At 37.1% G+C, this 23,325-nt stretch overlaps 1 protein-coding gene across 1 annotated transcript in view; it reads right to left on the bottom strand.

The window, feature by feature from the left end:
- The window catches only part of MEI4 (meiotic double-stranded break formation protein 4), a 144,434-nt gene extending 127,639 nt beyond the window's left edge, over positions 1-16,795 (bottom strand). The window contains exon 1 of the mRNA XM_024576656.3: positions 16,558-16,795. Within this exon, the coding sequence (XP_024432424.2) occupies positions 16,558-16,789 (232 nt within the window). The 5' untranslated portion in view covers positions 16,790-16,795. The remainder of the gene's footprint in view (positions 1-16,557) is intronic.
- Between the last annotated feature and the right edge of the window lie 6,530 nt (positions 16,796-23,325).

The raw sequence follows: 23,325 nt of genomic DNA, 5'->3' as shown, positions 1-23,325 counted from the left end.
CCCATTCCTGCCACCTCTACTTTCACCTTCAAACCTCCCAGAAATGTCTTTCTGTTTCCTCTCTATGCATTCTTGTTTAATTCATGTTTAATATTTCCAAGTTTAGCTGGATTCCCTCTCCCTTTTCAGGGTTCACCTTTGCCAGTTTACTTTCTATTCTGCAGAACCAGAGCTTTACATATGCTAGCTGCCTCCTTCCTGCCTTGTCCTTGGCCAGAACACTTCCCTTGCTGACCACAGCCTCGGACGCCTACCCAGCATTCCTGCTCCTACTCCCACTTGTATTCTTCACCCAGCCGCCAGAGCAAGAAGTTTAAAACTCCTGCTTAATGGTCCAAAGGAGTCCCACTGAACAAACCTTACATAATCTGGCTCTTGTCCTCCCTCTGGCCTCATCTCCTACCCTCTATTCCTCACTTGCTCTGCTGGGTAGCCAACTGGCCAGTTCCTGCCTCAGGGCCACTCGGATGACTCTGCCCCTATAGGGGTACGCGCCAACTGCTTCCCACTGAGGGCCCCCTGACCACCCTGTTTAAATTAGCATCCCTGCCCCATGCCCAGGCACTCCACCGCTTCTACCTCATTTATTTTCTTCACAGCTTTTAACACTCCCAAAATTTTTCTTGCTTATTGATTTATGTATTATCTGTCTCCTCCATTGGAATATAAATTCTATTTCTTCTATTTTCCACCATTGGACCTCAAGAAATCACCGTTTTTGTTGAAGAAATGAATCGACTGACCATGAATAAATATAACCAAAACCAAAACCTCTGGAGCATATGTAGCACAGGTAGTATCACATGTGTCTACCTCAGGAGATCCTGCCTCTTAACCAGGCCATAGAGTCATAATAAGCAGCAAGTAGGCTTTTTCTTCTTTTCCAACCTTGAAAGTCAAGAACAATACTGAGCAAATATCATATATTTAAGTACTTACTGATTATTTGGGCTATTTTAGAAGATCTTTAAAAAAGATATGTGAAATTTTTTACACTAATTTTCAGATACAGGTAATCCTCTGCCTAAACTATATGTTTACAATATCACACCGGAACAAGAAGTCTCCCATTTTAATTCACCTTCTAATTTTTTCACCTTTCAATTCCACTAACTTACATTCATCTCATTAAGAACCTTACAAGTTGTAAATCTACAATTGCACGCTTGATCTATATGTGGCCATTGAACTGCCTGATATAGAGCCAGGCACATATTTGTTCTAATGGATACACATATGTTCAAGTAAAAAAATATAGAGATCTAAATCAGAACACTACTACAGGAATGTCCCAAGATCAACTGCATTTCTAGGAATAAGGACTTCCTCTGCCTAGAACATTTTTTAAAGCCTGTCTTACAGAAGTTTTATGGTTGTGAGTTCTGGTTTCAAGATTTTATCTACCTATTTATTATTTATTTAAATCTGACATCAGGCTGTGGAATGTAGGCTTCATTTAAAAACTACCCCAAAATTGCCCTGGATGGGTGGCTCAGCTGGCTGGAGTGTTGCCCCAAATACTAAAAAAAGGTTGTGGGTTTGACACCTGGTCAAGGCACATACCTAGGTTGCAAGTTTGATCCCCGGTCAGGGCGCATATGGGAGCCAGCCAACTGATGTTTCTCACATCAATGTTTCTCTCCTCTCTGCGCCCCCCTCAACTCAATAAACATATACCTGGGTGAGGAAAAACAATAAAAAAATTACTGTGCAAAACTAGAATCAATGTTTTTCCAAAACCTTACTGATAATCACAGATAATAAGGAAACTACTTTCTATGAAACAGAAAAAACCCCACAAAACTCAGGCAAAGTTAATTTTTTACTATCACTTAAAGTATGATTTTATTTATTCCCATGGTGGGCATTACTATCTTCCAATGCCCCCCCCCTTTTTTATTGTTGTTCAAGTACAGTTTTCTGCCTTTTCCCCCCACCCCAGCCCAGCACTCCAGCCCTCCCCCCTCCCCGTTAATTGTCCATGTGTCCTTTATAATTGTTCCTGCAAACCCTTCGCCCTATTCCCCTGAAATTCCCTCCCTCTCCCCTTTGGTCACTATCAGCATGTTCTCAATTTCAGTGTCTTTGGTTATATTTTGCTTGTTTGTTTGTTTGTTTGTTTGTTTTGTTGATTAGGTTCCTGTTAAAGGTGAGATCATACGGTATTTGTCTTTCGCCACATGGCTTATTTCATTTAGCATAATGCTCTCCAGTTCCATCCATGCTGTCATGAAGGGTAGGAGCTCCTTCTTTCTTTCTGCTGCATAGAATTCCATTGTGTAAATGTACCATAGTTTTTTGATCCATTCATTTACTGATGGGTACTTAGGTTGCTTCCAGCACTTGGCTATTGTAAATTGTGCTGCTATGAACATTGAGGTGTATAGGTTCTTTCGGATTGGTGTTTCAGGGTTCTTAGAATATAATCCTAGCAGTGGAATTGCCGGGTCAAAAGGCAGATCCATTTTTAGTTTTCTGAGGAAATTCCATACTGTTTTCCACAGTGGCCGCACCAGTCTGCATTCCCACCAACAGTGCACTAGGGTTCCCTTTTCTCCACACCCTCTCTAACACTTGTTGTTTGTTGCTTTGTTTATGATGGCCATTCTGTTTATGATGACCAATGTGAGGTGGTATCTCATTGTGGTTTTAATTTGCATCTCTCTGATAGCTAGCAACACTGAGCATCTTTTCATATATCTCTGGACCCTCTGTATGTCCTCTTTGGAGAAGTGTCTGTTCAAGTCCTTTGCCCATTTTTTAATTGGGTTGCTTGTCTTCTTAGAGTGGAATCATGTGAGTTCTTTATGTATTTTGGAGATTAAACCCTTGTCTGAGGTATCACTGGCAAATGTTTTCCCATATGGTTGGTCCCTCTCCCTTTTTATTAATTTCAGAATTAGTAACAGTTCATTCTGTCCCCAGGTAATGGCTAAACATGTATCTTCAAATATCGATAACTTAGGCTTCTGCAAGGAAATAATAATGTAGTCCTAGGATACACAAAACATTCATAAATCCCCTTCTAATCTTCAGTCCCAGTGACTAAAAGTAATGAGTCTCCCAAGTATTATAATATGAGCCATAAGACACACTAGTCATTTTTCTAGTGCCTTTCACAGCCTTGATGAATTTACCTATTATCTCCCCACAGTGCCAGGAGTCCTTGTAAATTCTGTTGACTCAGGTGAAGGTACTCTGCTCCAGGACCCTCACTGACCCTGCTGGGCTCAGAAATCACTGTTCCTTTTCACATGGAGATGTCACTCTAAGAGGAGTGAGGCCATGGATTTTATAGTTGCCAAAATAGAATTATACAATATTAGTTCATTGAATATAAGTTCCTTTTCCCTCCTAAAATGCAAAATATTTTGACCTCATAATCAACGAGACCAATAAATAGCATAGAAATGCATCACTGTTATCACTGCTAACTAAAAAATTGTTTCCTCAAACTGTCAATTTTCCATTATTTTGAATTCCCTAAAGCTAGTCAATTATTCAATAAGCTGCATTATTTCTTTTTGTTTCAAAATGTACCTTTGGAACCTTTCATTCCCCTGACAGGATCCAATCCATGATCTTTTCATTTCTTGCTCGGAACACTACCATTCTTCTCCTACAGGGCTTTCCTGCCTTCAGTGTCTTCCCCTCTCTTATATGCAATGTCCTGTCGCTGGATTAACACCAGTCTTAGTCCATAACCTTTTAATGTCTCCTCATTTTTGCAATAAAGTCCAAACTTCATAAAGCAATACTATCTTCTGGGATCACACACCACACTCAAACCTCAGGATACACTTCCCTTCATGGGTTAAGCATACTCCTGCTTACTGAAGTTGTGTGTCATTCAAAGCTCTCTCACATGCTATCTCTTTCCTTGAATGCTTCCTAAACATACCCACAGTTACCTTTCCATTGATAGTCATGAAATTTATTGCCTATTACATGTGTATGGGTCTTCTATGTATATTCTGCTGTTCTCAGCAAAGTTGCCAATGAATGAATAAAACTCCTGGTCATTTGATTTAACAGACAATTCCCAGTTTCCATATTGCTTGACCTCTCATCTCATGCATTTCCTCATTCACTAAATATTCTCTTCACTTGGTTATGTGATTAGGCAAAAATCCTAATTATCATTTTTGCTCTATTCATTTTGCCAACTGCTATAGTCTGAATGTTTTTGTCCCCCTAAAATTCATATGTTGAAATCCTAATGCCCAAGGTAATGATATTAAGAGGTATGGCCTTTGGGAGGTGATTAGGGGATGAGGGTGGAATCTCCAGAATGGGGTCAGTGCCATTACTCTGGAGGCCCCGAGAGCTCTCACCCTTCCACCATGTGAGGACACAGCAGGAAGGTGCTATCTTTGTAATTGGCCAATTTTGAATCTAGGAATTACATGCCTTTCATTTCATCCTGGAATAAAACATTTGAAGAATGACATAATAGCTCATCAGATGCCAAAAGTATATGAACTAATTATAGGCTTGCTATGAAAACCAAGAATGATTCACATGTCACAGCCTGGAGATATATGCATTTCCATAGCTAACATTCTTTTTATTTTAAATTATAGCCTATCTTCCAATAAAGCCCCAATGACAACTCTTAAGTATGGCTATGGCCAAAAGTCATATACTTAATTCTATAGAGTCTGTTCTCTAGCACAGGGGACAAAGTAAAAATATCCTTCATTCCAAAAAAGAAGTATAGCCAGAGACAGCTCAATAATCAATTATTACATGTGAATTATGATTAAAATATACACATATTCTTGTGAGTAGTAAAAAGGAGAACTCAAAGCCAGTTTTCTGCAAATGTCTTATTGCTAACCAAGCACAACTCATTACCACTGATTTTACTATTGTTATATTCCTGAAAATAAAGCCCTTTCTCAGGGGTTCTGGTTTCTATAACCTTAAGGCTGAAGTATAAAGCAGTACAGCATTGCTTCAGTATTATGGTTTATTCATCCATCAGTCATTGTAAAAATCAGTGGTCTAGGAAATTAAATAAACTTGACCAAAAGAGCAGCATAATCTCTTACCATTAAAAAAATGAAATTAGCACACATTTTTCAGAGAGAAAGCCAAACAAAATATATTCTGCCTTGCCAGAATAGATGATTTTATAGATTTATACTATTCACAATGCTGCAATTTGTAAAGGCACCAGAATAAGGGCTAAAAGGACTTAAATGATAAGGTATGGTCTCCTACCATCAAAAAACTATGGAAAAGACAAGCCAATAACTAACTCTATTATAGGTCAAAAGGCATGTCAAACATAGGGCAGGTGACATGCTCTAAGAATACAAAGGAATTAGTTCAAACTGGGAAAAGAGAGAAAGATTTCATGTAGTATGAGTGTCAAGGGACCATAAAGCTTTCATTAGAAGCCTTTCATACCAGAAAAGAGCATGAATAAGAGGCGAGGGACACGGGCAATGGCTCAGAGAAGTTGTAGCTGGAACACTGGGGATGCAGAGGTATGAAGAGAGTGAGGATACGGGTCTGAAAAGAAAAGTCTGGGTTCACATTGGGGAGGGGCTTGAATGTAATCTGTCCCTAAACAACAGAAAGCTATCCACTGTGTAAAGCATGATCTTAACTGTGAGGAAAAACTGCAGAGGCAAAAAAGGGCATAATATGATCTACAGGGGATTCCTGAAACAAGAGAAATATTTTATAGAAGAGAGGAAATCATAGGGCTTTTGTGGAAGGAAAAGAACACTGTAAATTATGTAATTGAGAAGTCAGAGCAAAAGAATAGAACTCAAATTAGAACTTTTTATAACAATATAGAAGAGGAAAGAATGAAAATCAAGTTCCATTAATATAACTTCCAAAATAATTAAACAGTATAACAGCTGAATTCCTACTGAGATGGCCAGGTCTGCAACACACTGAGGACCTTCTACTTCTGCTGTTGGACCAGAACTGAGAATGTGGCAATGGCCAATCGTTCAGTTTTACTACTGGAAAGAAAAACACACCCTTAAAGCTTTGTTCTTTCTTTTCCCACTTGTATAATCTGCTCAAACAGCTAGATCCAGGACTTCACAAGATACAACTAAACAACTAAAATTCTTAGTCAAAAAAACCCCCAAACAAACAAACAGAAAAAGTAAACTAGGTTCTTCTGATATTAAGGAATCAATGACAACTCCCATCAGAGTATCAAGGCCAAGGAGGAAGGAAACTAGCATTTTTTTTTTAAGTCTATGTGTCAGGGAGCTGGGTGCCAAACATTCCCCATTAAACTTCACCATGACCTGTTATTATCCTCTTCTTCTCCATCCTCATTTTACAGAGAAAAGTGATTTTCATGGAAGGTAAGTAACTTATATAAATAACTTAGCAAATATTGGTAGATCTGAGATTCAATCCAGATTCATCTAATTCCAAAATCCACGCTCTTTCCAGTAAGCGCTCTATGTTAGCATATGCCCTCAGCAACCCTTCCTCCAATTAATAACACCTCTTCTTCCTTTCTTGGGTCTTCCTTCATATATTTATGCATGTTTATTCTTAAATTAATCATTGAACATCTACTGGGCGCTAGACCTTGATGATGACCATCCATCAGTGTGTGAAAATGTTTTACATTGAGCATGGTGCTCTAAGCATTGTCCCTTTCCTTACTCAAACATGTAATCAGAATGGATGTTACAATTACATCATGTCTATTTACATCCAAGATGCATTCTGGTAAACATACAGATTCATAACAGTCATGCCATAAAATCTGAGCATCTGCCACTTTCCAGTAAATATAGGAAATTTTAGTTAGGGGGGAAAAGCATTTACTACAGAACTGTCTAAAAGCTAATATACTAAGTAATTTAAATAGTTGAGAATTATTGATAAAGTTGTTAACAGAATTAAAATCAGAATCCATGAATTAAAATCATGCTGCCACAGTAGTTTTAGTTTAATTTTAACTCAAGTACCATTAGTGTGTATGCATATATATGTTAAGTACCCTCTTAATTAACTATTTACTTATGAACTATGCAACAGAAAATGTCTCTGCATCAAATGCTATAGGATTTTTAAATAATATCCCAAAATATTGCCAATAAGATTTCGTAGCTAGCTAACATAGGAAATCACCTGCAATATATAAATGAAACGAAGGAATGATATTTGCTCCTTTCTAAAGAAACATGTTCACTCATCACAGGCTGCTGAATAACTCAAAGACCACAAATAGTATAGCAATAATATAAAAAAGATGATTTGAAAAGCATTCCACAAATTGTTCAATAAGCTATATACTACAGTAAACAAATAAAATTGAAGGAAGAGCAGAAATACAAATATTTCCTGATTTTAAAAATGAGAATGCCTTGCTTTTGGAGGCTGGAAGAAGCTGCCTACTACTATTATTTATCCTTACAGAATAAAAAAGGGCATTAATAAAAATGCCAGTTTCATTTTATAGTTGTTCAATATTCACACAAAAGAGTTCAGGAGCCCCACTGAAGGCCCAGCTCCAAACCCCACTATGCCGCCAGCACATCCAAATGCACAGGCATGTGAGCAGCCCTCCCCGCAGCTGCCACACAGCCTACCTCCCCCACTCACAGGCGTCATCCACGGTCCCAAGTCTCACAATTAAAGTGAGTTAGTGTAGACCAAATCTACAGTCAGATGTATCCCCACAAAAGGGCCAATATCAGTGTATTCTACTCTTTCAAATAAATAACTACAGAATACTAAATACTCCAATAAATCCAATAAAATAAAGGATTAAAACTAAGTGGGATTAATAATGAAAACTGCTAATAAGGGCATTTGGGTTGGATACAGGAAATAAAAGTCTACCTTAAACCAATGTTTCTCAATCCTAGTTGTACTTTAAAATTACCTAGTGATTGTGAAAAGATACTGATGCCTTGGCCCACCCTCCTGAGATTCTGACAGAATTGGTTTGGCGTGCAACTCAGGCATTAGGATTTTTAACAGCTCCCAGGTAATTCTAATGCACAGGCAGAGTTCAGGGCCACTGACTGGAACTTTAGCCTTTTATGCCTACCAGCACTACAGAGGCGGCGCCTTTCAGAAAGTCATTTAAAAATAAAAATACATTTACCAATTTTAAGTTGTAAATCTGTTTAATGATACTTCTCTTTTTCATATAGGTGCAAAAGGCCTAGATTCACATTTAACAGCATTTGCTGTTAAAAAGGCAAGTGAACAGTTAAGTTTGTCATCACTGTGTTCACCACCACAGACGCCTGTGCATAGGCAAGGCACTCTTCTTTAAAGGGAAGTTTCAGGGACTAGAAAAGTACAGATCACCAAGACACACTGTTCTCTGGGTCCAGCTCCTGCTGCATCTCTCGCCCCATCAGGCATCAGAGAGCCACGAAGTCACAGAAAGGAGCCTACCAACACAGACTTCACCTCCTTTGGATTGACTCCTGCTTGGAAATTACAGACATGATGAGATGCCTTGTGGTTCACAGGATAAAAAATAATCAGATGAGGATAAACATTTTACTAAATACACAGGTAGAAATAACTTCAGAGCTACTAAAGGCATAATTATTAGCAAAATTAGGTATTAAAATATGAAAAGTGCCATCTAATTTGTATGAAATGGGCCAAAGAATAGTTCATTCTATCAAAAATATTATTTTATAGAAAGAATGAACAAATTATACTAAATTCCAGCAGGAAGGTATCTTATTAGAATAACAATGGCAGGGAATAAGGATGCCTATATTCTGCAATGTTCTGCTTTATGATAATGTTTTTTAAAACTCCAATTACAATAAAAAGTATATAAAAGGATCGAAGACATTCTTTAAATTTTAACCAGTTATTTTTTTTTCACCAAGTGATTGTATCAAATAGATGTAAGGTGTTGACATGTTTGTATGCATTATATTTTATATAGAAAATCCCACTTTAGGCCATGAACATTATTTATACTACAAATATTTACAAGCCTAATCAGAAACTATAATTAAATATCAAGCTGAGAAACATCCTTGAAAAACTACTGTATGTAAGATCTCACTGAAGCAAGCACCAAGGGAGGGCACAGAGGAACTCAGTCTTTGTTCTTCATGTGACTTATTAACTAAAAAAGCAATGAGTAATTTTTAAAGCTAGGATTTTGAAAGAGTAAGAACCAGCTTTCTCTGGAAGCAACCTTTTTCTTGTTTATTTCAAAGCACAAAACTCGACAGACATAGTCTAAACATATTAAAGACACATCGGCAATATTTCTCTCTGACTCTAGAAGAAATGGAAGAGACCAAAAACAAGAAAAACTACCATATGCTTACCATAAAGTAACTGATTTGACACAAAGGAGTCGCTCACTGGCCCAGAGCTGCTCCACCGCCATGTCTCCTGCACAGCACACACGTCCCACAGCAGAGGCACACTCTGATTTCCACACTAACTCTAAGAAATGCTCACAAGCAATTTAAATTTTAAAATTCACATAAATCATGTTTCCAAAATAGGAGATTCAACTGCAAAGACCACCATTTACCTGCAGTATAAGAAAAGTGTAATTCCCCTCCTTGTAATGAATGCTACCACACAAATCACAGAATGGATGTGGGTCCCACACACACACTGCCCAGCACTGCTGGTTTGGTACCACTGTTACTGAGATATGTGCTTTGTCTCCATGTTCCCTTTAGGAATTCATTCAAATTCATTTTACATCAAGGTTAGCTAGTTTAGCCCTCAGTGCAACCCAGAATATAATAATGCAAGTATGTGTGTTCACAGTTACAAATGCATGATGAAACCTTTATTTATGAGTAAATGTGTTTTTGTCTTATTGTGTAGTATGCTAACCTTAATTTATGGCAGTATATTTCTTTTTAGCTATGTTACTTTATATACACCTTAAGGATTGGGATAATAGTATAGTTTAATCAGAATTTAAGGTTTTCTACCAATTTCCAGTATACAGCATACTGCATCCCTATCCAAAAATTTTCTTACAAGATGTCCTTTAAATTACTTGACATAGGTATAAGAAAGGATGTTTTCCCTGCAAAAATGGTGGTGGTGGGGGGGCTGTCTCATACAACTGCACAGCTTATACCAGAAACTATGTATGACATATTCACAATCCTTTATCATGGCACATATTATTGCTTATTAGGAAGGGAGGAAGACAGTAAGGATGGATGCAGGGAGAGAGGGAAAAAGGGATAAACAGAATGGAGAGAAACAGAATCTATAGATATAAAGAAAACACAGTCAACTTACTTAGGGGATTACCCGGGCATTCAAGATACATGCTTTCCTGAAAGCCAGCCTAGACAAGGCAGATGGCTGTGTCATGCAGTGAGGCTGAAGGCCCAGTCCAGGGAAGAGATTTGGGTGGGTGGGCTGATAATTTCCATCTGGAACACTGCATACTGCAGGATGCTTGGCTGCCCTCACCTAAGCCTAGCCTCTGAGGCTCCTGGATTCCTTCCGGCCCAGTACCTACTCCAGGATTTGTCTGGCCCTTCTTATTCCCTAGCTCCATACACCATTCCTACCAGAGTCAACTTTGTTATAATAACTAAGATGTTTACATTTCTAAGTCATTGCCTTGGCATACTAAAGCTTATTCTGAGTTTTTAAACCTTAACTCTATTTATATTTTGAATAGTCTAATTTCAAAAGATTAATTCAACTTTTATATAATTAGTAAAACATGTCTAATATACAATTATCTATGCACTTTAAATTATTTTGGAGCCTTTTAAAAATTTAGTTTCAATTACAGTTGACATTCAATATTATTCTGTAGTAGTTTCAGGTGCATAGACAATCACATATGTTACAGCGACCTCTCCCAGTATTTCAAGTATACACCTGACACCATACATAGTTACTATAATGTTATTGACTATATTCCCTATGCTGTACTTTACATCCTGTGACTATTTTGTTACTGCCAATTTTTACCTTTTAATCCCTTCGCCCTTCTCACCCATCCCCCCAACTCATCTCCCCTATGGTAACCATCAGTCTATTCTCTGCATCTGTGAGTCTGTTTCAATTTTGTTTGAGAGCCTTTCATTAGAACCAATATTAAATTGTGGGCGCCTCGCCTTCTTGGATGTGTATGTACATTATGCATGTGTGGTTTAAATCAACTGCAATTTAAAGAAAATTTCCATCATTATATTTGACAATTTATATTAGAAGACCTTATGTGAAAACTAAGAAGAAAATGCTTAGGCATTTGTTTTCTGTGTTCTTTCAGCATCTGTAAAACAGTGAATGCTCCAACATATGAATGCTGAGTTCCACAAACGTGACTGTTAAGTCAGTTATTTGCTATGTCTCCCCAGTACATGGTCTGGGACTAGGAGAGAACAAAGAGATGGGACAGAGGTTGAGTAGGTGGACCAGAAAAGTAGCCATCAGGAGAGAAAGACAAGGTCCATGTTGAGTCTGATGAGGTGCACATGGGCAGCTGGGAAGTCCAGCCGCTGTTCTGACCCTGGGTCCATACCAGTATAGCTAAGAACCTTTTCTTACATCCAGACTTGCATAAGCTGAGAAGCAGGGTCTACAGCAGGCAACAGAACACTGAGAATTGAATCTTTAGGGTAATAAAGCATCCAAAGGGGACAACTAGGGAGAGGGTGAACAACCATAAGCATTGTCAGCAGGAAAGGTAGGGACTCTCCTAAAGCCATCTGATTAGATTGGATGTTTCACAGGACCCCACACTAAGAAGAGCTAATTTCACCCTAAATCAAATGTACCGCTCTGCACACCACCCCCATTCACTCTATGTGTGTGCTCTGTATTCAATGATCTTCGGAAATAAACATGTAAGGCAATGAATTAATTTAATCTGATGTTCTCTTACTGTCTCTTTATTCCAGACAGTTACTCCACCAGTAACCTATCTATCATTTATAAAGACACACTGAGTACATAAAATTGTAGGGGGAAAAGCACATACCTGACACTTCCATCCATCTCCTTCCCCCCTGTGAATGCCAAGTCACTGTATAATAGCAACCTCCAGATTCCCCTTACCTGCCTGCCCTTCTCTGTCCTTGTCCCTTTCACACACACACACAAATTTTAACCCTAAATCTGCTTGTTGAAGTTCTATGCCATTTATCCCACTAACAAGGCACTGCTCCTGTCACCGTGTCCCCTTTAATCCCTAGTCAACATTGAAGAACAGTCGCTAAATCTTCCTGGCCTGTCTCTGTGCTCTGGGTCTTACTCACCCACCTACTGAGACCTAGATGAAATCCTTGCCAATATCGTGAAGCCATCTTTAAGAAACTGTTCTAGCCTGTCCGGTAGAGCCCAGTGGATTGAGCACGGGCCTGTGAAGCAAAGGGTTGCAGGTTTGATTCCCAGTCAGGATACATGCCTGGGTTGTGGGCCAGGTCCCCAGTAGGGAGCATGCAAGAGGCAATCACATATTGATGTTTCTCATCCTCTCTTTCTTCTTCCCTTCCCCTCCCTCTAAAAATAAAATAAATACAATCTTTAAAAAAAAGGAAACTGTTCTAAATTAAAGAACATAGTTTTTCTTTCTCATTTTCTCCCCTATAGATCAAGAAGATTCTTGGGGGCAAAATTAGTGTTGCTCAAATTTATTCATAACCCTACCCTTTCTCCCATCTATGAATTAGGATACAAGGAAGAAAATAATGGATAACAATGGCTTAAACCACTGTTTATCTTTTTAAAAAAATCTTAATAAAGTAAACCTAGAGTTGCTTTGATTGCCCAGCAACATGGAAAAGGACCCAGGTTCTTCTCATCCTACTACTTCACTATCCTTAGCATGCTGACATTAATTTTCAATATTGCCTCACAGTTGCAAAATAGCTACCACTGTTCCAGATATCATGTCTTCATGTGGCAGTGCCTAATACAGGAAAAAGGATGACTGAGGTAAAAAGAATGTGTAATAGCTCTCTTTCACGAACCTCAGTCTCTTTATACAAAGAAGCAAATCTTACCAACAGCTCATAAGACTGCTTTTTACTTTTCATTGGCTTGTGCCCAACCTTACAACAATATTGGCAAAACAAGTCTAAGGCACTCATGGATTGACCCACCAGACATTAGCAATTTCTGCCAAAAAAAATTGGAATGCTTTAGTAAGGAAGAAAGCCGGATATTGAGTAGACCACCGTGTCTGCCACAAATCACTGCAAGGCTTTTGAGAAATGTCACTGGATATGTGGGCTTCTTTGATCCTCCCTCATTCTGTCCTCCCCTCCATTCCTCCCTCCTTCATCCTTCCTCCCTCCTTACCTCCCCTCCTTTCCTTCCTTACTTACACTAGTAAGGAGCATTTAAGTAAAATGAAAATGTGGCATAATTCTAAACAAGTTCTCTTTATCCCTTCTCTGTATAGTCTAGCCCCTTAATAAATATAAGTATATTTCTCTTTAAGAAGCTATAAAAAATAAGTTACAATAAATAGGTGGCTTCCTAAAATACTTTAAAAATTATATCACACTTTCTTATTTGTTTACTTTGACATTTCAGCTCTGCTTTATTTAATTCTGGGTTGCTCAGTTGCTTCAATGGGTAGTTGATGCTATAAATTAAGTTCCCCAGCCTCTCATTCTGTTAAAAAGCATTCCATTCAAAATTTATTAGGGCCCGCTGTCTCCAATCACTTGAGAACAGTTGCATATATAAAGTAACCCTTATAATTCCATAAAGAAATATTTCATACTATAAATACATCTATAATATAGTTTTAATTTTCAGGTATGGAGTTTTCTCAGACCAAGGCAAGTCAACCTTTCAAGTGATACATCTTTAAATAACAGCTGTGTTCCTCCTTTATTTTCCTATCAATCTAATATCCCCCTTAAGTTTTTTTCTTTCCCCTTTAAGAGTGACTCTATGTATCTGAATCTGTCCATTTATTCCTCATTTTTCAAGTTTAAGCTAGCAGATAAAGACAGACTACTTCCAAACATCTGTGACGAAATGCTTTACCTGAAACTCCTGCTGTGAGTCAAACTGATTTTAATTATATGATATTTGAAAATTTCTCTCACAGGCGCTGTGACAGCATTCAGTGTAAGAACAAGTTATCACCTAGGCTCTCCCTATTAGGCACACTCTTATTCCAAACAAAAAATACATACCACTGTATCACTGGTTTAAATAGAGCCTTCTCAGTAAATAACAGTTTTGATATCACAGATTTTTATGATATTTGCACCTCAAGATTACTGGAAATTTTCATATGTGTATATTATTTCAATCATATAACGTTACAGAAAACAATTAAGAAAACTGATTGGTTGCCATTCACTGGGTACCATTACCTAGAAAGACTCTAGAGAGACTAAAATGTGGCTATAAATCATAGAACACTATTTTCACTTGCACAATGAGATTTTTATAACATCTGGGTATTAGGTTAGTGAGCTTTCCTGATAATCCCCAAACTGAAGTCAGTGACTCCTCTAGTACCCACAGCAGCCACGTGTGCACCACACCTGCATGCTCCTAACTTGACAGTCACATTCTTTTCCACAGCTTCTTTTCCTCTGCCAACCCTAGAATGTTGGAACCCACAGTACTCACACCCCTCAGCTCTATTCTCCCTATGAGTCTCATCTACAACTATAACTTCAACTATTACTTAAATGTCAATGACGGTTAAGTTTGTGTCTCCATTTCCAGCCTGCTCATCCCCTTTGAATTTTGGGACCATACTTCTACCTTCCTTCCAGGTAATCCCTATATATTTAGGGATTAGACTACATTCAGACAAATCTGGACTCAACCTTTTATGCTATAAGCTTATTTCTGCATTTGCTATCTGGATTCAAAGCATCACAACCAATTCAATAACCAGAATTAGAAACCTCAATTGTCCTAAATGCCTCTATCTCCCTTCAGCACTCTCTGAAATCATTCATAAATGTCTCAAGTGTGTACTCTGAAATCATTCAAACCTCTCTGACCTCCTTTTAGTTCTCACTATCATAGATCTTACACAACTCATCATTCTTCACATTGGCTTTAGTAAATGCTTTTAAAACTTGTCTCCTTGCCTCCAAATCATTGCTATAGTACAAATAGCCTCTGTGCTCCACTTCCATTTGACATATATTTATTGAGCACCTTCTGTGTATCAGGCTTTGGGGTGGGCGTTTGGTAGAGAGTGTTTAGCAAATCAAAGACCTATACTCCTTGGTGAACTTAGGCTCTAGCTCAGGAGATTAGGCAGCAACTAAGTAAATAAATAGTCCATAGGGGGTGTTGGATTAAAGAATAACTGGTGGAGGGTGCTATGTATATGAAGTATACACTGAGGAGGTGTCATTTGGAATAAGACCTGTAGAAAGGGAAGACGCCAATCACTAACAGAGTCAAAGAGAAGAACAGAACAAAGGTCCAAGGCAAGAAGAGCCTTCAAGGGCTATAAAGAGTCCCATGGAGGCTGGAACAGAGTTTACAAGGGGGTAATTGTATGAGACAAGGTGGTTGAGGTGAGTGGAGGCAAAATCATCCACAGCATCATAGGCAATGATCACAAGTCTGTATCTAACGTGAAGCAGAGGAGGGTTTTCCATAGGGGAGTAACATGATCTATTTTACTTTTTTGGTTTTATATAATCACCAGAATTATATTTCGCAATCCAAATATGAGAGTCAGTCCTCTGCATCAGAAGAGTTATACGGCTCCTGATGAATGAGGTGATCACATGTCTGAGTTTGTTGAAGTGGGCCCTGGTTTTTGCCTCTTGCCCTAGTATAATTATTAATAGTCCCTTCCTTTTACTCCCAAAAGGGTCCTACAGAGACCATAAATTGTATGGTCAACTCACTTATAGAAAATACAGTAAAAGTCCTTAGGCTGACATTCAAGGCCCTTCTGAACCTGGTCTCAATTCACATCTCTTCTTTTCTCCCCCATCACATCTCTACCTTATGGTTTTCTAGGCACTTGAAATATAATGCTGGCAGTATCCTGAACAGGACGTGCATCTTCCATGGCTGTGCGTACTTGGGGACCATCTCACTGACTAGTGGCCAGACCCAAGATGCCTTTCTAGAAACCATGCAGAATGAACAGCTTTCCCCTCTGTACTTCATTAGTAATCACAACTGAGTTAATTATTTATAAGTCTGTTTTCCCTGCTAGAATAGTAGGAACCAAATGGCAAGGACAGCAGCTCCTCTTATGTTTTTGGGTCCTCACCACCCACTGTATGCCTTGTCCAAAGCTGGTACTTGATATATGATTGCTAGATGAATTATTTAATATGAAAGCAGCATAAAATTCATATAACAATATGGTTGAACAATATGATAATTTATCGGTAAACTTAAAACATTATTGCCTTCATATCTATTTTCACTCTCTAAGTTCATCCCACTGTCTAATGCAGCTTCATTCATTACGAAGTGACAACAAACATTTATTAGATGGCTAGAAGTAAAAAAACTTTATATGGCAACAAGTAGTCTACTTTTAGGAAACTAAATGATCTCTAAGTAATCGTGAAGCTGAAATATAACAGATGGATGTATTACCAAAAGGCATTTTCATATACTCACCACTCTTAAACGATCCAGAACAAATCCTGCTCAGAAGAAGTTTTTGACGTAATTGTAGAACTTCAGCTTCTAAGGTTTCAACTCTTTCTCTCCATTTCGACTCCTGCCCAGATACCACCTTTGCAAGGTGCTCTGTGTGTTCTCTGCTGCTTCTGTCTGCAGGTTTTGAGTGGATAATTGCCAAGGCCAAAGCCAGCCTGGAAATTCTCAAATACCATACTTGAGTATCCATCCTGGCTTTTGTTCCTGTGGTCAATGAGAAAAAAAAAAGTTATAGTAATGAATTTTAACTTTTGCACTTCATTTCATTTGCTTAAAATTGATTTCATATACCGAATAACACTAATTAATAAGTTTATAATACAACTTGATACTAAGTAACAGAAAACTTTGTGCCCATAGATAATCTTATAGAATTATTTATGATTACCAAAAGACCCCATCAAAACCCACAAAACCTGTCACCAGCTTGATCATCTAATGATAGATTTATTAATTAAATTGTGACCTATTACACAATTGAATTGAAAATGTTTTTGAAAATATTTAAAAGTATGGGAAAATATTTCCTACATGATGTTAATGGTAGAGTAAAACATAGGCATAAATACAGTAAAAGTAGATATTTGTTGGAAAAATCTATAAAGATTGAAATACGTATAGATTTAGAGATGGGTGGGAGGGAAGGACAGAGAGAAGAGAAAGAGAAAAGGGGAAGGAGAAAGGCAGACTATAGTTATTAACCCAAATACAAATAATACATTGACTATGAGTTGAGGAAGTCAGACTTTATTTTTCTTGTTTATACTTTTCTATAGTTTACAAGTTTCCCACAATAAGCATTATAAAACATACTTCATAAGACATAAAAATGCCTTAATACTAATCCTATAGAAATATTCCCTATTCTATTTTTTAAATTAGAAATTATAGGAGAAATGAAGATGGGTTTTGAATATAGTCTCAGAGCTCTATACCAATCATTTTGCGGTTGTGATAAGAAGCTCCAGCCTGTAGAGCTCACATCCTCAGTCCTGAGACATCTTTAACTATAAAACACACCATCTGTCCAACAACAGCTTGGGAGAGCGGAGGGAGGTTAGGAATGAAATAATAACATATTAAACATACTCAGAAAATTTAAACTATCAACGAAGTACTTTTGAAATTGACCACTGTCAAAGGAATGAGAATTTTGTCTCCTAGGTTTTCTAATCTCCCTGATCAGCCTTCCCCACAGTCCTCTAGCCTGTGAAGTTCAGACCTTTCCATGTCCACAAGTGGATGTATGCCCCTTCATTGAGATGTGTTTGGTATTCCTTCCACTAATTCAAAGGACACAATGTATTTCAGAGGTAGGGCACAAAAACTCTCCAGCATGACCAAGCAGCAAGCTACTAGCCACTATATCCTCAATGCATGAGCACTTACTGGCTTATAGTAAGCACTGTAGTAAATACTTGAATGAGTAAGAGAATGAATGAATATATCAGTATAGGTCAGGCAGTTAGAGAGAGCTGCTTGGTCAGCTCTTAATCCTGGCTCTCATCAGTAAATCTTTGTCAATTACGTAGTAGGGAGAATAACATTAGAGGAGAATGGATTAGGAGGAGAATTTAATTAGCTAACCTGAAGGTCACATCTCTCTTCACTTTGTGATGCATTCTTTTTTTGACTACTTCCAGTGAATCTACCTTTCTACAACCTTTAACTTTCACCAAAACAATTCCTGAGTAAAGAAAATATAAGAAAGATAAAATCTAGTTCATACACAGGTTTAGGTCATAGGGTAAACTATAGGGGAGAAAGCCAAATTTTATCCCATTGTGAACCCTACAATAAATACATTAATTGCCTTCTCAGAAAAGCAAGAAACTGAAGAATAGTGGCTAAATATTAACTAAATCACTGAGATAAATATAATAAGACAGAGTCAGAGTACAGGAGGGGGTCCCATGTACTATGATGGTGGAACGTGCATTTATCAATATTGGTCCGGGATATACCAGAGCTCTCACAAAGCCTGAAAAGACATTACAAGACTTTTTAGTTTCAATAATGTTTGGACAGAGTCTAACATACAATTTTTGAATCAGATCCAGCTGACAAATCCCCCAATTACTGTTATGGTTTCAGTACATACCGCACTGTGAAGCGCTGAGCAGATTAACATCATGTGAAATTTTATATTAAAAAAATCAGGAATTACTCAAGATTTCAAAAATTCCCACTTGAATTATTAAGGGAGCCTTTAAAAGCCTTCCCAGCAAAGAAAGTTTGTGCCTGACAAGAGGCTGGTAAAGATAAAAGAAGGCTAGCTTTATTTTTTCTTTCTGTTTCATTTCCATCAAGATGGGCCAATTAGCTATTATTTTCCTCTTACTGAAAATGTTAAATAATCACAGATTTTAATTGTCTCTCAATACTGTTTTTTTTTCATGCAAACCTTCATCCCTCACCTTTTGATTCCCAAATACGTCTTTTTTTTTTTTTTGGCATAGGAATGGTTTTATCTGGATTCTGGAAAGGAACTACTGTAGAATTTCACAGAGAAAAAAAATGCATCAAACACATTTTATAAATCAGCAAAATATATACTGGTTCAGAAATGCAGAGTCATGTATATATAGAACATGCAGCAATCATCTTCCACTATGTAAATCCATAGAAGCAACAGAGACCTGATACCTACTATTAACACAAATTTAAAAAATAACTTGAAAGAATTAAAGGTGTTTTCTAGTTACACCACTGGTATTTCACACACTGATGTGTCCATAATCCTTATCACCAAAATAAGCACATTGTTCTTTAGGGTCCATAAAAAAGTCTGATAATCTACCTAACTTAAACCCATACCCTCTACAAATCTGAAATCTTTATGAGGCTACACTTTGAAAATGGGAAAAGTTACATGTCATAAATTTAGGAAGATGATAGAGTAAAGCCAGAAACCAAGGAAACACCCAGAAGAGGCAAAAGAGAGAGGTTCAGCCAATCCCAGGAAAGAGAGGAACAGCTGGCTTCTGGGAACCAGCTAAGCAGGTCCTGAGCTTCAAGAAAAACAAGAATATAAAAAGGGGCGTAGGTGAGGCCCAGAGTCCTCTGGAAAAGGTAAATGACCCTATCCAAAGAACTCCCATTTCGGGAATGCCACATTAAGAAATTAGATGTTTTCCAGCTACTATTATGTAACACCATCTTAGACTTCACTTCTGCATACACTTAAAATATAAACTCAAGAAAGTACAAGCAGCCCCACCGAAACATTTTTCTTTAAGGCTTATTTTTAACTCTGGAAAGGTGTTCTAATTCTCATCTGTCGCACTTATTTAAATCTCACCAAGGAGAGCACCACAAGCAACTGACAATGCTTCATAGCTTCTCATAGGGCTTCATTATACAAGTAAATCTGTGTTTTACTTTCTACTTAGATTTGCATTTGAAAAATATATTAGAGTTCTTCTTTTTTTAAGTAGAGCCTATTAAAAGAGAGGCACTGTTTCACAAATACTGAGCACTTTGATTCCAGACATCCTCTAGCACATGATATCCTTTGCATTTTTATCCTTTCAAACTTAGCTCCTCCACTTGCTCCAAACAACACACACCCAGAGGCAATACAGCCTTTTTTGTAAGTAAGTAATCACTCAGGACTGGTCCTCACACCTTCCTCTACAACTGTCTGTTCCCACCTGCTCCTCCCCAGACTCTCAACTCAGTTCTATGACTGTATATCCTTTGAAATCAGTCGGGGACAGACTCAACTACTTTCACACCACAGAAATTACATCCTGTATCAATACAAAGCTCTTCTCCACCAAGAATGTGTCAATTCACAGGATCCATGCTACTTACCCTCTGTCCCACTCTGTAGCACTACAACTCCTAACCAACTAAGGCATGCCAGAAGAAGCTGTAAGCCAGTCCAGTCCAGAAGACCAGTATGGTACCCTCCTGAGCAATAAAAAACAGCATGAGGCAAGCATCCTTGGGTACCAAGGGAGGGCATCTAGAGCATCCAGCAATTAGTCTCTAGCTATCCTCCCACTATTGGAACCAATACCTACTTCCACCCATGTAACAGGACCCATTTAGATAAAAAATGACATGAAAGCTCTGTGGCCTAACAATTGTTGTCTACTTTCCCCAGGCAACTACCTGAACTTCCCAATTCCCCATTTGTTCCACCCATGAGAATTTGCCTATCTAATATTTAGCTCTGACCAATGTGAGATTACCAACCCCCAAACTGGCTCATGATGACACCATGGCTGGCCTATACCGCCGTGCCCATGGAAAGTGCAGGCAGAACTGCAGCTGCAGAGGCATCATTTTTTAAAAGTAATGTCATTTATATTAAGAATTTCTGGAACCTTTTTTATAATGTTATCTTGTGACCATGAAAGAGGTCTTTTATTGAAAATATCATCAATCTATTTCATCTTATAAACAGAACACTCAAACAGGAACAAGCCTTAGCTTCATCAGTGGTGCAGTTTTACTCCAGGGTAATCTATTGAAGTCATTTGTTTAAAACCACAGGAACCTCTCAAAGTAGCTTATGCTGTAAAAGAAATTCAGATCTTTAACTTATAGTTTCTGAGTCTAAATCTACTTGTCCTTTCAATTACTATAAGGAAATTATAAAATTTGGGTTCTATATCCTTACAAATTTTACTAAACTATTAAGAGAAAATGTACTGAGAAAATAAAGAAAAATCACTAATTGACCATAATCATATATTTGGCAATTTATTTCAAAAGAAAGCTTTTACCCTAGATGGTCCACCTAAGTTATCTGATGTGTGTCTGCAGGGCTAAATTGCAAATATTTAGGTTAAGGTAATTAGCTATTTTTAGTCAAACATGGGTTGAAAGTAAAAATGCAAACAGTAAATGTAGGAAATCTGGAATAGCTTCATTAATAGCAGACAAAAGAAACTTCGTGACAAGAAAATATTATCAGAGATGTAGAGGAACATTGCATAATGATAAAAAAAAGTCAATTAATTAAGAAGGTTAACAGTCCTTAATGTGTATGCATATAATAGCAATAACAGAATTTCAAAATATACGAAGAAAAAATTGAAAGAACTTAAAGGAGAGGTACACAAAAATCATAATCATATGTGAAGATTTTAACACACTTCTTCCAATAACTAGTAGAGTAACTAGACCTGGAATAATAATGATGATAATATGAAAGATTTGAAAAATACTACCCTCCACCTTGAATGGATTGGCTTTTATAGAACATTACACCTTATACACAGGAGATGCATATGTATTCAAGTTGACATGGGACATTCAACAAGACAGATCATATGCTGAGACAGTAGGTTCTCTAACCACAAGAAAAACAATTAGAAATGTCTAGAAAAATCTCTCAAATATTTGGAAAATAAACAACACACCTCTAAGTAAAATAGTGGAGAAAGAAAAACAAATAAATGTAATTAGAGTATCTTTCAAACTGAATGATAAAAGCACAACACATGAAAATTTGAGGGAGAAAGCCACAAGAACTTGTAAAGGAAAAATTATTGCTTCAAATACTTATTGTACAAAAAAAAGGTTTAAATTCAATGACCCACACTTCCACCTTAGAAAATTAGAAAACGAATAGCAAATTAAAAGCAGGGAAGTAAGCTGGTCCAAAGGTTGTGGGTTATTGTTAAGCTGATTAAAAGCAGAGGAAGTAGAAGGAAGGATAGCATAGAGATATAATTAAAATGCAATTCCATAAGAAATAAACAATACATAAAATTTAAAAGGCAAAAAAATTTAAGATTAATAAAAATATTAAATGTTAAGAAGGACTTATCAAAAATAAAATAAATAACACCAATCATATCAAGATCAGTAATAATAGGAGGGATTTCACTATGTAATGTCCAGCTATTAAAAAATAAGGCAAAATTATGGTCTATGCTAATGAATTTGAGAACTTATGAGAAAATGGATGTATTTCTTGAAAAAATACACTGACCAACACTTCAAAATAAAGACAAAGAATTCTGAGTAGACCTATACGTATAAAATAAATTAGATGTTTATTAAAAACCTCACCACAGTCATACAAAAATTGCATTTCCATATGGTTTCACTACTGGATTCTATAAACAATGAAAAAAGGCATTCTACCAACTTTGTATAAAATCTTTCAAAAAATTAAGGAGTGATGGTAGAATAAGCCTCACAAACTCTTTTTGTAAAAACCAGAGAGAGGCAAACTACTACAATTTGTTTTATAATTTGATATGTATATTGGTATAACTCTGATACCAAAATGTATAAAATATTGTAAGGGAAAATAAAACTATAAACCACTACATGTAATAACAACAGATTCAAAAATCATATACACAATACTAGTACATCAAAGCCAGCAATTTATAAAAATTATCAGCATTATCAGCAAGCAGAGTTTGTCCAAGAATGCAAAATTGGTTTAATATTCAAAATTAAATCACTGTAATTCATTATAGCAACAAAATAAATTATTTAAAAATCAACATATGATCATCTTAGTTTCATAAGAAACATTTGAAAAATTCAGTGATTTATGATTTAAAAAATACTTTTGATAAACAAAAAAAATAAGGGAACATACCAACTGTAATGAAGATCTACAAAAATTCACAGGAAGCATTACATTTAACAATGAAATACTGAATGTTTTACCTACCCCTAAGACTGAAACCACAACAAGGACATCTGCTCTTCTTATTTCTACTAAATACTTCACTGGAGATAACAGGCAGT

The sequence above is a fragment of the Desmodus rotundus genome, chromosome 11, assembly GCF_022682495.2.
Source record: "Desmodus rotundus isolate HL8 chromosome 11, HLdesRot8A.1, whole genome shotgun sequence".
Classification (NCBI taxonomy): domain Eukaryota; kingdom Metazoa; phylum Chordata; class Mammalia; order Chiroptera; family Phyllostomidae; genus Desmodus; species Desmodus rotundus.
This window is presented reverse-complemented; position numbering and strand designations above follow the sequence as displayed.